This window comes from Ornithorhynchus anatinus, chromosome 3, assembly GCF_004115215.2.
Source record: "Ornithorhynchus anatinus isolate Pmale09 chromosome 3, mOrnAna1.pri.v4, whole genome shotgun sequence".
Classification (NCBI taxonomy): Eukaryota; Metazoa; Chordata; class Mammalia; order Monotremata; family Ornithorhynchidae; genus Ornithorhynchus; species Ornithorhynchus anatinus.
The window spans coordinates 128,737,192-128,751,701 of NC_041730.1; the positions used below are offsets into that span (position 1 = coordinate 128,737,192).

General features: G+C 43.9%; 1 protein-coding gene across 3 annotated transcripts in view; it reads left to right on the top strand.

The window, feature by feature from the left end:
* Nucleotides 1-14,510, top strand: part of WDFY4 (WDFY family member 4) — a 404,782-nt gene that overhangs the window by 201,800 nt on the left and 188,472 nt on the right. For all 3 annotated transcript variants that reach the window (XM_029060697.2, XM_029060700.2, XM_029060698.2), the window contains exons 40-42: nucleotides 5,395-5,472; nucleotides 10,390-10,596; nucleotides 13,949-13,994. In XM_029060697.2, coding sequence (XP_028916530.1) covers nucleotides 5,395-5,472; nucleotides 10,390-10,596; nucleotides 13,949-13,994 — 331 coding nt within the window. The remainder of the gene's footprint in view (nucleotides 1-5,394; nucleotides 5,473-10,389; nucleotides 10,597-13,948; nucleotides 13,995-14,510) is intronic.

Here is a 14,510-nt window from a genome sequence, read left to right on the forward strand (position 1 = left end):
ATTATTGAGTGCTTATTGTGTGCAGAGCACTGTATTAAGCTTTGGGAAAATACAATACAGCAATAGAGGGAGACAATCTCTGTCTACAACGAGGTCACAGTCTGGGACGGGGGGGAGGCAGACATCAATTCAAATAAACAGATCTCAATCTAAGTAAATAAAATGACAGATATATAAAAAAGAACTGTGGGGCAGGGAGAGTGGTAAGAGCAAAGGGAGTCAGAGTGACATAGAAGGGAGTGGGAGATGATAACAAGTACCATCATTATTATTATTACCCTTGACTTTGGGAGAGAAGGGGCTGGGACCGATTCACCCACCTCTTTCAGAGTGACTTGACTCACTTCTTCAACTCCTGGGAGTTCTGTCCGCTTGCCACTTGGAACATCACAGAAAGAGCAGACCCTGGCTTGTGACAATAACGGGCTATTAAAAAAGGAATTCAATCTGTTATTCTTTCCTTCTACAAGTTCCCCACTTTTTTTTCAATGGTATTTTTTTTAAGCACTTCCTGTATGCCAGACACTGAACTAAGCACTGGGGTAGATACAAGCTCATCAGGTTGGACACAATCCGTGTCCCACATTGGACTCACGGTCTTAATCTAAGCACCACTTTTTCCAGACTGAGCCCCATTTTTCCTCATCTCCCACTCCCTTCCACATCACGCTGACTCACTCCTTTTGCTCTTCCCCCCTCCCCTGCCCCACAGCACTTATGTACATATCTGTCATTTTATTTATTTATGTTGATGCCTGTTTTCTCGTATTGATGTCTTGATGCCTGTTTACATGTATTGATGTCTGTCTCCCCCCACCTAGACTCTGACCTCGCTATAGGCAGGAATTCTCTCTCTTTATTGCTGTATTGTACTTTCCTAAGTGCTTAGTACAGTGCTTTGCACACAGTAAGCACTCAATAAATATGATTGATTGCTTAATCCCCATTTTACAGAGGAGATAACTGAGGCACAGGGAAGAGAAATAACTTGCCCAAGTTCACACAGTGGACAAGTGGTGGAGCCAGGATTAGAACTCATGTCTTTCTGATTCCCAGGCCCGTGCTCTATCCACTAGGCCAGGTTGCTTCTATACGTCCACACAATGATCTCTGCATTCCTTTCAGTGCTTAATTTGGGTTGGCACTTGCCAGAGCACATCCTTGAATCTCTGGATTTAACAATGGTAATAATGTTGGTATTTGTTAAGCGCTTACTAGGTGCCGAGCACTGTTCTAAGCGCTGGGGGAGATACAGGGTAATCGGGTTGTCCCACGTGGGGCTCGCGCACTTTTAATCCCCATTTTACAGATGAGGTAACTGAGGCACAGAGAAGTGAAGTGACTTGCCCACAGTCACACAGCTGACAGGTGACAGAGAAGGGAGTCGAACTCACGATCTCTGACTCCGAAGCCCAGGCTCTTTCCACTGAGCCATGCTGCTTCTAATTGCGGTATTTGTTAAGCACTTACTAAGTGCTGGGATGGATACAAGCAAATCGGATTGGCCACAATCCCTGTCCCATGTGGGGCTCTCAGTCTCAATCCCCATTTTACAGATGAGGTAACCGAGGCCCAGAGAATTCAATAGTATTTATTGAGCTCTTACTATGTGCAGAGCACTGTACTAAGCGCTTGGGATGAACAAGTCGGCAACAGATAGAGACAGTCCCTGCCGTTTGACGGGCTTACGGTCTAATCGGGGGAGACGGACAGACGAGAACAATGGCAATAAACAGCGTCAAGGGGAAGAACATCTCGTAAAAACCGATGGCAACTAAATAGAATCGAGGAGATGTACAATTCATTAACAAAATAAATAGGGTAACGAAAATATATACAGTCGAGCGGACGAGTACGGTGCTGTGGGGATGGGAAGGGAGAGGTGGAGGAGCAGAGGGAAAAGGGGAAAATGAGGCTTTAGCTGCGGAGAGGTAAAGGGGGGATGGCAGAGGGAGTAGAGGGGGAAGAGGAGCTCAGTCTGGGAAGGCCTCTTGGAGGAGGTGAGTTTTAAGTAGGGTTTTGAAGAGGGAAAGAGAATCAGTTTGGCGGAGGTGAGGAGGGAGGGCGTTCCGGGACCGCGGGAGGACGTGACCCGGGGGTCGACGGCGGGACGGGCGAGACCGAGGGACGGTGAGGAGGTGGGCGGCGGAGGAGCGGAGCGTGCGGGGTGGGCGGTAGAAAGAGAGAAGGGAGGAGAGGTAGGAAGGGGCGAGGTGATGGAGAGCCTCGAAGCCTAGAGTGAGGAGTTTTTGTTTGGAGCGGAGGTCGATAGGCAATCACTGGAGTTGTTTAAGAAGGGGAGTGACACGCCCAGATCGTTTCTGCAGGAAGATGAGCCGGGCAGCGGAGTGAAGAATAGACCGGAGCGGGGCGAGAGAGGAGGAAGGGAGGTCAGAGAGAAGGCTGACACAGTAGTCTAGCCGGGATATAAGGAGAGCCCGTAATAGTAAGGTAGCCGTTTGGGTGGAGAGGAAAGGGCGGATCTCGGCGATATCGTAGAGGTGAAACCGGCAGGTCTTGGTAACGGATAGGATGCGTGGGGTGAACGAGAGGGACGAGTCAAGGATGACACCGAGATTGCGGGCCCGAGAGACGGGAAGGATGGTCATGCCATCCACGGTGATAGAGAAGTCTGGGAGAGGACCGGGTTTGGGAGGGAAGATGAGGAGCTCAGTCTCGCTCATGTTGAGTTTTAGGTGGCGGGCCGACATCCAGGTGGAGACGTCCCGGAGGCGGGAGGAGATGCGAGCCCGAAGGGAGGGGGAGAGGACAGGGGCGGAGATGTAGATCTGCGTGTCATCTGCGTAGAGATGGTAGTCAAAGCCGTGAGAGCGGATGAGTTCACCGAGGGAGTGAGTGTAAATGGAGAACAGAAGAGGGCCAAGGACTGACCCTTGAGGAACTCCAATAGTTAAAGGATGGGAGGGGGAGGAGGCTCCAGCGAAGGAGACCGAGAATGATCGGCCAGAGAGGTAAGAGGAGAACCGGGAGAGGACAGAGTCCGTGAAGCCGAGGTGAGATAAGGTATGGAGGAGGAGGGGATGGTCGACAGTGTCAAAGGCAGCAGAGAGGTCGAGGAGGATCAGAATGGAGTAGGAGCCATTGGATTTGGCAAGAAGGAGGTCACGGGTGACCTTAGAGAGAGCAGTCTCGGTAGAGTGGAGGGGACGGAAGCCAGATCGGAGGGGGTCCAGGAGAGAATGGGAGTTAAGGAATTCTAGGCATCGATTGTAGACGACTCGTTCTAGGATTTTGGAAAGGAAGGGTAGTAGGGAGATAGGACGATAACTGGAGGGGGAAGTGGGTCAAGAGCGGGTTTTTTTAGGATGGGGGAGACGTGGGCGTGTTTGAAGGCAGAGGGGAAGGAGCCCTTGGAGATTCGAAGTGACTTGCCAAAGGTCACACAGCAGATGAGTGGTGGAGTCGGGATTAGAACCCAGGTCCTCTGACTCACGGGACTGTGCTCTAGCCACTACGCCATTGTGAGAATATAGCCTGTGAGCTCGTCATTTGGCAGAGATTGTCTCTATCTGTTGTCGAATTGTACATCCAAGCGCTTAATACAGTGCTCTGCACACAGTAAGCGCTCAATAAATATTATTGAATGAATAGCCACGGCTCCTGGGCTGGCTATTCATGTGAAACATCTGTACTGAGCTGCTCCTTGTGTGAGTTCCACCAAATATTTTGTAGACAATAGAGGCCTGAGTGTTCACTTCCCTTCCATTGGTCCTCCTGGTTTTTCTGTTCCCCTCTAATGATCGCAATCTTCATGGACAAAACTGTGGCCTAGAAATCGGGTTCCTATTACCCCAAATCTATTTTCTATAATACTATTAAAACAGCTCTGCTTCTATCCTTGAATCAACCCTGCTCCGTTGGGCCAAGAGAGGTTGAGTCTGACGACACTTCAATCGAGAATCAAAACTAGATGAGAAGCGGCGTGGCTCAAGTGGAAAGAGCCCGGGTTTGGGAGTGAGAGGGCGTGGGTTCTAATCCCGACTCCGTCACTTGTCTGATGTATGACCTCAGGCAAGTCGCTTAATAATAATAATAATGTTGGTATTTGTTAAGCGCTTACTATGTGCAGAGCACTGTTTTAAGCGCTGGGGGAGACACAGGGGAATCAGGTTATCCCACGTGGGGCTCACAGTCTTGATCCCCCATTTTACAGATGAGGTAACTGAGGCCCAGAGAAGTGAAGTGACTTGCCCACAGTCACACAGCTGACAAGTGGCAGAGCTGGGATTCGAACTCATGACCTCTGACTCCAAAGCCCAGGCTCTTTCCACTGAGCCACGCTGCTCCTCCCAACTTCTCTGTCCCTCAGTTACATCATCTGTAAAATGGGGATTAAGACTGTGAGCTTCACGTGGGACAACCTGATTGCACTGTATCTACTTCACTGCTTAGCACGGTGCTTGGCACATAGCAAGTGCTTAATAAATACCACACTGATAGTAATAATAATCATATTATTAATACATTATGACATTTAAATCAAATCCAATGTGGGCAGGGAAAGTGTCTACCTACTCTTGTTAAATTGTCCTATTTTACTCTCCCGTGTGTTAGAGAAGTAGCATTGCTCAGTGGAAAGAGCCCGGCCTTGGGAGTCAGAGTTCATGGGTTCGAATCCTGGCTCTGCCACTTGTCAGCTGTGTGACTGTGGGCAAGTCACTTCACTTCTCTGTGCCTCAGTTCCCTCATCTGTAAAATGGGGATTAACTGTGAGCCTCACGTGGAACAACCTGATTACCCTGTATCTAGTCCAGTACTTAGAACAGTGCTCTGCACATGGTAAGCGCTTAACAAATCCCAACATTATTATTATCATTATTATTTACTGCAGTAAGGTCTCAATGAATATGATTGATTTTTTATGGTATTTCTCAAGTACTTACTCTAAAGCAGATACTAAGTACTGGGGTACATACAAGCTAATCACATTGGACACAGTCCCTGTCCCATATGTAGCTCACAGTCTTAATCCCCATTTTACGGTTGCGGTAACTGAGTCACAGAGAAGTTGAGTGACTTGCCCGAGTTCACTCAGCAGACAAGTAGCGGAGCTGGGATTAGAACCCATGTCCTCTGACTCTCAGGCCTGTGCTCTATCCACTAGGTCATGCTGTTTCCCAGTAGTTCTTGAAATGCAAAGTCTTTGGGCTACTGGTTGGTATATGGCCAAAGGTTGTGGGATGGGCCATTCAATTAAAGTGGATTTTGCTCCTAAGGCTCAGGAGTTTTTATTCCATTTGCGATTACTGAGGAGAAGTGAACATTCTTGAAGAGTAGGGCTGTTCCTTCTAACCTTTGGTACTATTTCTATGACACCAAACTGGCATATTTGTGAGCCACTGAGTATCTCATTTATTCTGGGTTATTCTCCAGGAAATTTTATCACACATGGAAAACTGCAGAAGAAATGGGCAGGAGCTCTATGCTTCATTATACAAAGATTATGGACAGGTAAGGAACGAAGCATCCTGTATGTCTCTACCGTATTTTGTGTCTTTGCTATAAAATTTTCACTAAACTAGAGGAAAAGCTGTGTGGGTTCTGAAATCATTGGTTGAACTGCTTTTCCTCGGGAAAAGGCAGGTGACTGTCACCGGAAAGTAGTTAAATGGGTGTCAGCTAAATGTGAATCTTCATTCGTTCATATCTACTGAGCGCTTACTGTGTGCAAAGCACTGTACTAAGCACATGGGAAAGTACGCTATAACCACAGACATCTTATCTAAGGTAAAGTCCTGTGGCTAATTCCTGTGGTCTTATTCATCAATCAATCAATCAGGCATATTTATTGAGTGCCTACTGCATGCAGAGAGCTGCACTGAGTACTTTGGAGGATACAATATAATAGATTAGAATAGAATAGATAAATTCCCTGCCCACAAGGAGATTACAGTTTAGAGGTTAAACAAGTGGTTATGATATTGGGGGGTGCTTACAGGAGAGAATCATTCAGAATAGAGATGTGACCATTCCACTCTTCTCAACTTGTATGAAAATTGTAACCTGTAGGTGAAGTTTATTTATGAGGATGAGTGAGATTTTAAGCTCCTTGAGAGCAGATATCATGTCTACCTGCTCTATTGTATTCTATTCTTCAAAGTGTTTAGTACAATGCTAAACACACAGTCTTCAATAAATACTATTGATCGATTGAATAAACTGAATAAGTCAATCTGAGACCAACCATTCTGAACAATGGTATTATGGTATTTGTTAAGAGCTTACTACATGCCAGTCAGTGTACTAAGCACTGGGGTAAAAGGTAATCACAGAGGACACAATCCATGTCCCTCAAGGGCCTCACAGTCTTAATCCCCACTTTACAGTTGAGGGAACTGAGGACCAGAAAAGTTAAGTGACTAGCTCAAGGTCACACAGCAGACAAGTGGTGGAGTCAGAATTAGAACCCAGGTCCTACTGACTCCCAGCCCAGTGCTTTATCATTCAATTCATTCATTCATTCATTCAGTTGTACTTATTGAGCACTTACTGCGTACAAAATGCTGCACTAAGCACTTGGGAGAGTACAGTATTACAATAAACAGACATATTTCCTCCCCACAATGAGATTGCAGTGTAGGCCACACTGCTTCTGCTTACGTCTGTATCAAACTGAAAACCTGTAGCCACAGAGGTCCATTCCACGATGCAGTGTTTTTGCTTCTTTATTTGGGACCGAGGGAACCTTCAACATCATTATTTATTTTTTTGGGTATTGATAATGGTGTTTGTTAAGTGTTTACTACATACACTGCTCTATGCACTGGGGTAAATATGAGATAATCAGGTTGGGCACAGTCCCAAACCCATGTGGGGTTCCCAGTCCAAGGAGTGGGTATTTAATCCCCATTTTACAAGTGAGGAAGCAGAAAAGTGAGGTGCCTTGCCCAAGGTCACACTGCTGACATGTGGAAGGATCAGGATTAGCAACCAGATCCTCTGACTCCCAAGCCTTTACTCTTTCAACTGGGCCATATTAGATGGAGTTTCCTAAGAGAGAGGTGTCTGTTTTGGGCCGTCAGTCTTTCCAGAGCATTGCTCCATAGATGGCACTTTCACCCACTCAACCCAGATTCATTTAGTGTTTCTAGGAAACAAAGATGTATGATGGATGTCGTGTACTTGCTGCTATTGTTCAGAAGTGGGAAAGGAAGGAGCAGGAAGAAGCTAGTCCTTGGAGCTAGTTATTTGGTTTTGGCGCAGGCTAAAAGCAATTACCTCTCCTTTCCTTTTAAAATCAAAATAGTCCATTGTAAATATTTAAAGATTTGGAATGGGTTCACATGGGCCTGCAGAATGATGTTGATTTCCTTAGAAATTATTGGAGGGACAACAAAACTCAGTAAAATTTTCATGATAAATCCAGGCTCCCAATCCAAGTTCAAGGCACAGTGGTGCTGATAGAGATGATGAACCATTTTCCAATAATGGTTCTACGTGAGCATTTAAGATCCGGATTCCCCCTACTTCTCTTTACCCCCATGGACTTGCAGAATCCCATGAATCCTTGGGAGTATGGGGACCTGATTACATTCCTCTAGACAACAAAACATTATTTAACTTCCAGTTTCCTACACAGGGCCCTGTCAGGCGCAGATAGAATGAGCTGTGTATTTTTAAGTTGCCTGGTTCTAATTCACCTCGGTCAAATGGAATCCATTCTGTCCTCTGTCCTGAGAATTTAGCATTTATAATATAGTATAAAGTGGCACTTTTATTTTACTTAGTGAAACTGAATTTTAATACCAACCCATAGCTGCCTCAATTTAACTAGCCATTCTTAGGACCCAAGGTGAGTATTCTGCCCTGTATAGCTTTTTGAATAAATACATCGTTCCAGAGCACAGAATAATGCTCAGTACACACTGGGCACTCAGTGCTGTTGCTGATTATTCCCAAGCACTTAGTACTTGTGTTCTGTACACAGTAAGTGCTCAAAGAATATGATTGATTGCTTAATGACTCTGGCATTCTCCCATTATATTAAATGAAAATGGTGTCATTGGGATGATGTGCTAATCAACATTGCTTGGGCCCAGTCTAGAGGATACTTGGTTTGACATTGTGAATGATGATGAACGTATTTGTTAAGCGCTTACCTTGTGTTGATTCAATCAGCATTAAAACTTTGAAATACCAAGATGATCAGATGCACAGGATCTTCAGTGTGAGCTATGTGAGTGGATGAATAGTGATAGTATTTGATAATAATAATAATAATAATAATAATGGCATTGAGCACTATATGCTAAGCACTATTCTAAGCACTGGGTTAGATACAAGGTAATCAGATTGTCCCACATGGGGCTCACAGTCTTAATCCCCATTTTATAGATGAGGTAACTAAGGCACAGAGAAGATAAGGGGCTTGCCCAAGGTCATACAGCAGGCAAGTGGCATAGGCATGATTAGAAGCCATGTCCTCTGCCTCCCAAACCCATGCTCTTTTCATTAAGCCACACTGTTTCTCCAAAGTGCTAAAAGCACTAAAGTACTCAAAATAGTCCATGGTACTAAAGTGGTGTTTTACTAAGTGCCGCTGAATGCAATGAACTGTACTCAGTGTTTGAGAAAAGACAATAGACCCATGAGGTATATTCACTTTCCCACAAGGAGTTTATGCTCCAATGGGTGAGAGATACATAAGAATATTTACTAATAGTGGATTCAGAATAAATAGTTAAGTGTACAATTGTGTCAACATGGATATGCAAGTGTTGAGGATGGATATATAAAAATATATATGCCCTAAAGGTTCTTACTAATTGCTATGATTGGCCGGGTTGAGTTGATTATGATGTTTTAAGGACCACAGTGCATGGGCTGATTTCTAGAAATAGGAATTGAGAGATGGATACAAGAAATTGAAAAGAATCCCATAGCTGGAGGAATATTTAGGTGGCCTACACCTTTTTGGTCTATCTTGCCTCTACTCCTGTATCCAACACTGATGGTTGCCTGTCCTAATCAGGATAGCACAGTGGATAGAGCCCGGGCCCGGGACTCAGAAGGCCATGGGTTTTAATCCCAGCTCTGCCACCTATCTTCTGTGTGTCCTTGGGCAAGTCACTTAACTTCTTTGTGCCTCAGTTAAGTCATCTGTGAAATGGGGAGCGAGACTGTGAGCTCCACATGGTACAGGGACCAATTTGCTTATATCCACCCCAGCGCTTAGTACAGTGCCTGGCACATAGTAAGAATTTAACAAATACCATTATTATTATTACTATTAATCAATCAATCATATGTGTTAAGCAGTTATTGTGTACAGAGCCCTGAACTAAGCACTTGGAGAGCATAATAAAGCAGAGTTAATAGAAACATTTCCTACCCACAAGGAACTTGCAGTCTATTTTTCTGTATCTCAAGGAACAAAATTCCCAGTGACAGAATTCCCAGTTTCTTTGAGCATCAATTCCAAGGTTGAATTGATCACTTTTACTCGGGTCTTACCTATAACTGTTACTTATCAAACTCTAACTTGCAACAATTTTGACCCTTTTTGTTGATGTGATGCTTTTGGAAATGAAGAAACGTTTATCCGGATCAAGTATTAGCTAGGGATTAGAATGTATACGCAAGGGGGAATCTCATTGTCAGTAATTGACTATATCTTTTAAATATTAAAGATGGATATAATGCATAAGTGGAAGCAGTGTGTCCTAGTGGAAATAATTGGGACCTGAGAGTCAGGTGACTTGGGTTCAAATCCCCCGCTTTGCCATTGCCTTTTGTGTGACCTTGGGCAAGACACTTAACTTTTCTTTCCCTCAGTTCCCTCATTTGTAAAGGGGGGATTAAACCATCCTTCTTCCATCTTTGACTGTGAACCCTATATGAGACAGGAACTATATCCAACCTGATTATCTTGTATCTACCCAAATGTTTAGTACAGTGCTGGTACATAGTAAGCGCTTAAAAAGTACCATACCAAAAAAAAAAAAACAAAGGTTACGCGATTATCCATCAGTCCATAAAGCCAGGCAATGCGTTCAGGAGCCAATAAAGAGTAGAGGAACTGCTTCCATTCATCCATTCATTCATTCATTCATTCACTCAATCATATTTGTAGAGCACTTACTGTGTGCAGAGCACTGTACTAAGCTCTTGGGAGAGTACAGTACAACACTAAACAGATTCATTTCCTGCTCACAACGAGCGTACAGTCTAACGCTTGACTATTTTTGCTCAGAACATGTATCGGAAAAGGAAGTAGGTAGCCCTCCATTTGGATTATCCACAGTTGGGTGGGCAACAACAGAGGTTTAAGATCAAATTGGTTCTTCCAAAGACTCCCCATCCAAGGCTCGGTTAACTATAAAAGGAGGGAAGCGTGACCAAACTAATGGGTGGAATTCTTCTTCACAGAGGCAGCGATGCATGTACCGCAAAGCAGCTGAAGACTGGGCCAAGATCAAAGAGCAACTTTTCAGTGAAGAAGGCCTTTGGGGGGCTGAATCTCAGAAGGCCTCTCGTTGCAAATGGGTTCTCGATTGGCGTGAAGGCCCAGCCCGGATGAGGAAGAGAATCAGGCGAATATCGACCAGCGAGGCTTTAATGCGGGGGAACAATGAGGTAATAGTTTGGGTGATACTGTGAGAATCCTCTTTGACTCCTATCTCAACTCTTAGCAAAATTGTTTTCCATTGCATCATTTCTCTTATTTTTGTTCCCTCTCTGTATCCTTAACTTTCTGGGTCTATTCCCTACTTGAGGGCAGAATTCCTGTCTCTTTCTTCTGGTGTAATCAATTCGTAGTATTCTTTCAGTGGCTAGTGTGTACTAAATGCTGTACTAGGTGCTTGGGAGATTACAGTGAAAGGCAAAGATCTGATTCCTAGCTTTCAAGGAGTTTATAATCTAATGGGGGAGGGTGAAAACAAATTACACACATATAGACAGAAAATAAAATGGAAAGAGGCCTAGATGGAAAAAGTAGTGCTCAAATGGGAGTGGACATAAAGTGATATTTTTTAAATATGCCACAGGTGGCAGTTAGTGTCTACCTGCTTAGGGCGTAGTTGTGAGCATAAGACCTGGAGAGAAGAGAATGAATTACAAAATTTATGTATGTATATATTTATTTATAGAGCGCTTACTGTGTGCAGAGCATTGTAATAAGCACTTGGGAGAGTACAACACAACATTATTACAGACATAAACATAAATGAGTAAATGACAGATATGGACATAAGTGCTGTGGGGTTGGGAGGAGGGATGAACAAAGGGAGCAAGTCAGGGCAAGGCAGAAGGGAGTGGGAGAAGAGCAAAGGGGGGCTTAGAGAAGACCTCCTGGAGAAGCTGGGCCTTCAATAAGGGTTTGAAGTGGGGGAGAATAATTATCCATTTGATTTGAGGAGAGAGAGCATCCCAGGCCAGAGGCAGGATGTGGGCGAGGGGGTCTGGGGTGAGATAGACGAGATCAAGGCATAGTGAGAAGGTTAGCATTAGAGAGAAGGATTTGTTCTGTATTTAAGGGATGGAGCAGTACCATCAGGCCTGGAAATTAGACCAATCACTGAGATGGGGAGAGTGAGTATTGGGCTCAGTAATCAGTGTACTTGACATCTTCATTCCCAAGTCATCCCATTTGTAAAATGCAAAGGAGAAGTGTTTTAGGTGCCTGACATTTTGAAATAAAGGAGAGAGCCCTGTTAGGCAACTTGAACATTTTCTCTCTTTTCTGTTGTTCTGCACAGTACTGTATACTGATGCTATTATTACTTTGAGATCCAGGTCAATATTTACCGGACATATTCACCCTCTGATGGACACTCAGTGATGTTTGTGGAGGAACCTGGTGACAGGCCATTTGTTAATGTGATAGGTCCCCATTAGGTGACCTCCACTGATGCAGTCTTGGCAGGGAGACGGATAGATAAATGGGTCCTTGAGAACCTTCTGAAGGGCATTTCTGCAAGCACATACATTCTAGAAGTAGGAAATAGCTTGCAAAGTTACTACCCCAGATGTATACCTCATCCTTCCAATCTCATGTCATACCCTCACATTAAGGAAAACACGCTATGTAGTACTCACCTTCCCAGAACTGAACCCCTGGGCATAAAAGGGCAGTTTTTCTGATAATATGGCCCTGTGAGTCAAAACCCCTTTCTTTTTTTTTTAAAAAAAATGGTGTTTATTGAGCATTTATTGTGTACAGAGCACTGTATTAAGTGCTTGACAGAGTATAATACAGTAGAGTTGGAAGATAGGATCTGTGCCCTTAAAGATTGCAAGACCCAAGATAGATTGTAAACTATAGCGGGAACAAGTTGTCGGGGGAACATTCCCTAATTTCCTAACAGCCTAATAGCCAAAAATGGTATTGAAAACATGTGTTATGTGTGATTGTGGAACTGAGTGTCCCCATTCTGGACTTAAACTGAGAGGGCTTGGGAAGCAGAATGTCCTAAGTGGATAAAGCATGGGCCTAGGAGTCAGTGGACCTGGGTTCTAATTCCAGTTCCACTCCTTGACTGTTGTTTGGCCTTGGGCAGGTCACTTCTCTGTGCTTCAGTTACTTCAACTCCAAAATGGGGATTCAGTACCTTTTTTACCCTTCCAACTTGAACTGCCAGTGCCATATGGGACAGGGACTGTGTCTAACCTGATTAACTTGTATCTACCCCAGCACTTAGAAGAGTGCATAACACATAGTAAGCACTTAACAATACCATAATCAAAAATAAACACATAAACGAGGTCTGTGATCAAGCGACTGCGTCTCTGAAAACTTGCGTCTTTACCGCAAATCACTTAAACCCAACAAAACCCTACTGAATTTCTATGAGTTCACAGCATCTTGTAGACATTTGTTAAGGTTACAGGGTAGGACACACATCTTTTATTTCAACACGGTATAATGCCCTTCTTATCATAGCTGCTCAGCCAGTTCTATTGGTTGATTGGCTTTAATGACAAAGAGAAACCATCAGATTTGCTCGACCTTCTAATAATAATGTTGATATTTGTTAAGCACTTACTATGTTCCAAGAACTGTGCTAAGCGCTGGGGTAGATGCAGGGTAGTCAGGTTGTCCCAAGTGGAGCTCACAGTCTTAATCCCCATTTACAGATGAGGTAGCTGAGGCACAGAGAAGTGAAGTGACTTGCCCAGAGTCACACAGCTAATAAGTGGCGGAGCAGGGATTAGAACCCATGACCTCTGACTCCCAAGACCGTGCTCTTTCCACTAAGCCACGCTGCTTCACGCTGCTTATTTTGTAATGAGGCATCTCACCCATGAAACTTACAGACATCAATTCCAGGGGCCAAGATTTGATTCCAGGAAATGGGAAAGAATCATTTTGCCATCTTGTATTTAGCTCCTTTTAAAACCTTGTTCAATTTAAAGTCAGAGTAATGGAGGCAGAGAAAAGTTAGCTAACTTGTCCATAATGGACTAATTGCAACACTTGAGTTCAGCAGTTTTAGGGCGTTAGGAACGAATCCCCAGGATCCAGCCTCGAAATCCATATCTCCCATCACCCAATTGCCTCTACTGGTGTCTTCTCCCTAGAGGCACAAATGGACTTGAAATTCAGAAGACAATCTAAACACTAGTGTATTATCGAATATCCAATCATTGGCGTCATTATGAGTAATTACTGTAAATTCTATTTAATGGAAGATTGTGGGTTTTTCCCCTTTGACTCAAGTGCATTAATATTTCTATTCTGTTGTGGTCCTGTAGGAGTTCTGCCTTTCTCTCTGCATTCAGTTGAGCCTTGAGTGTGTCATCCAAGCAATTTCAAGTGTGTGTATGTGTGAGCGTGCATGCATGCGCGTGCACCTAGGCATTTCATCATCTTTGATTATTATTAGCATTAATAACCATATTTATTGAACACTCACCGTGTGAAAAGCGCTCCACTAAGCACTTGGGAGAGAACAATATAACATAATATGATCTGATCTCATTTCAGGACAACCAAACGGGAAATTCAACTCAAGCTAGTGCTGAAAATCAAGGTATTTAAGTTCTCATTAAATCAAGTTTGATCCAATACAAAATGGTTCGTTTTATCTCTGAAGCTGAAAATCATCTTCCTAGAGGTTGTGCAGTAACTGGATTTTGCTGTGTCATTTCCTCATGACCCCGTTCCACCCTTTACCTAGAGAAACCATAATGAAGTCAGTGCCTTGGAACTTGATAAAAGACTAAGAGCTTGGCACCGATGAAGGTATTTTATCTCTGAGACACATTCGGTGCTCTAACACAGTCAATTGAATTTACTAAGTGCTTACTGTGTGCAGAGCACTGTACTCAGCACTCGGGAGAGTAATAATATAAACTATTAATAATAGTAATAATGATAATAATGGTACTTGTTAAGCACTTGCTATGTGCCAAGCACCGTCAAAAGCCCTGGGTTAGATACAAAGTTAATAAGATAGGAACCAGTGCCCGTCCCACTAGTGGCTCATACTCTTAATCCTCATTTTACAGATGAGGGAATTGAGGCCCAGAGAAGTTGTGACTTGCCC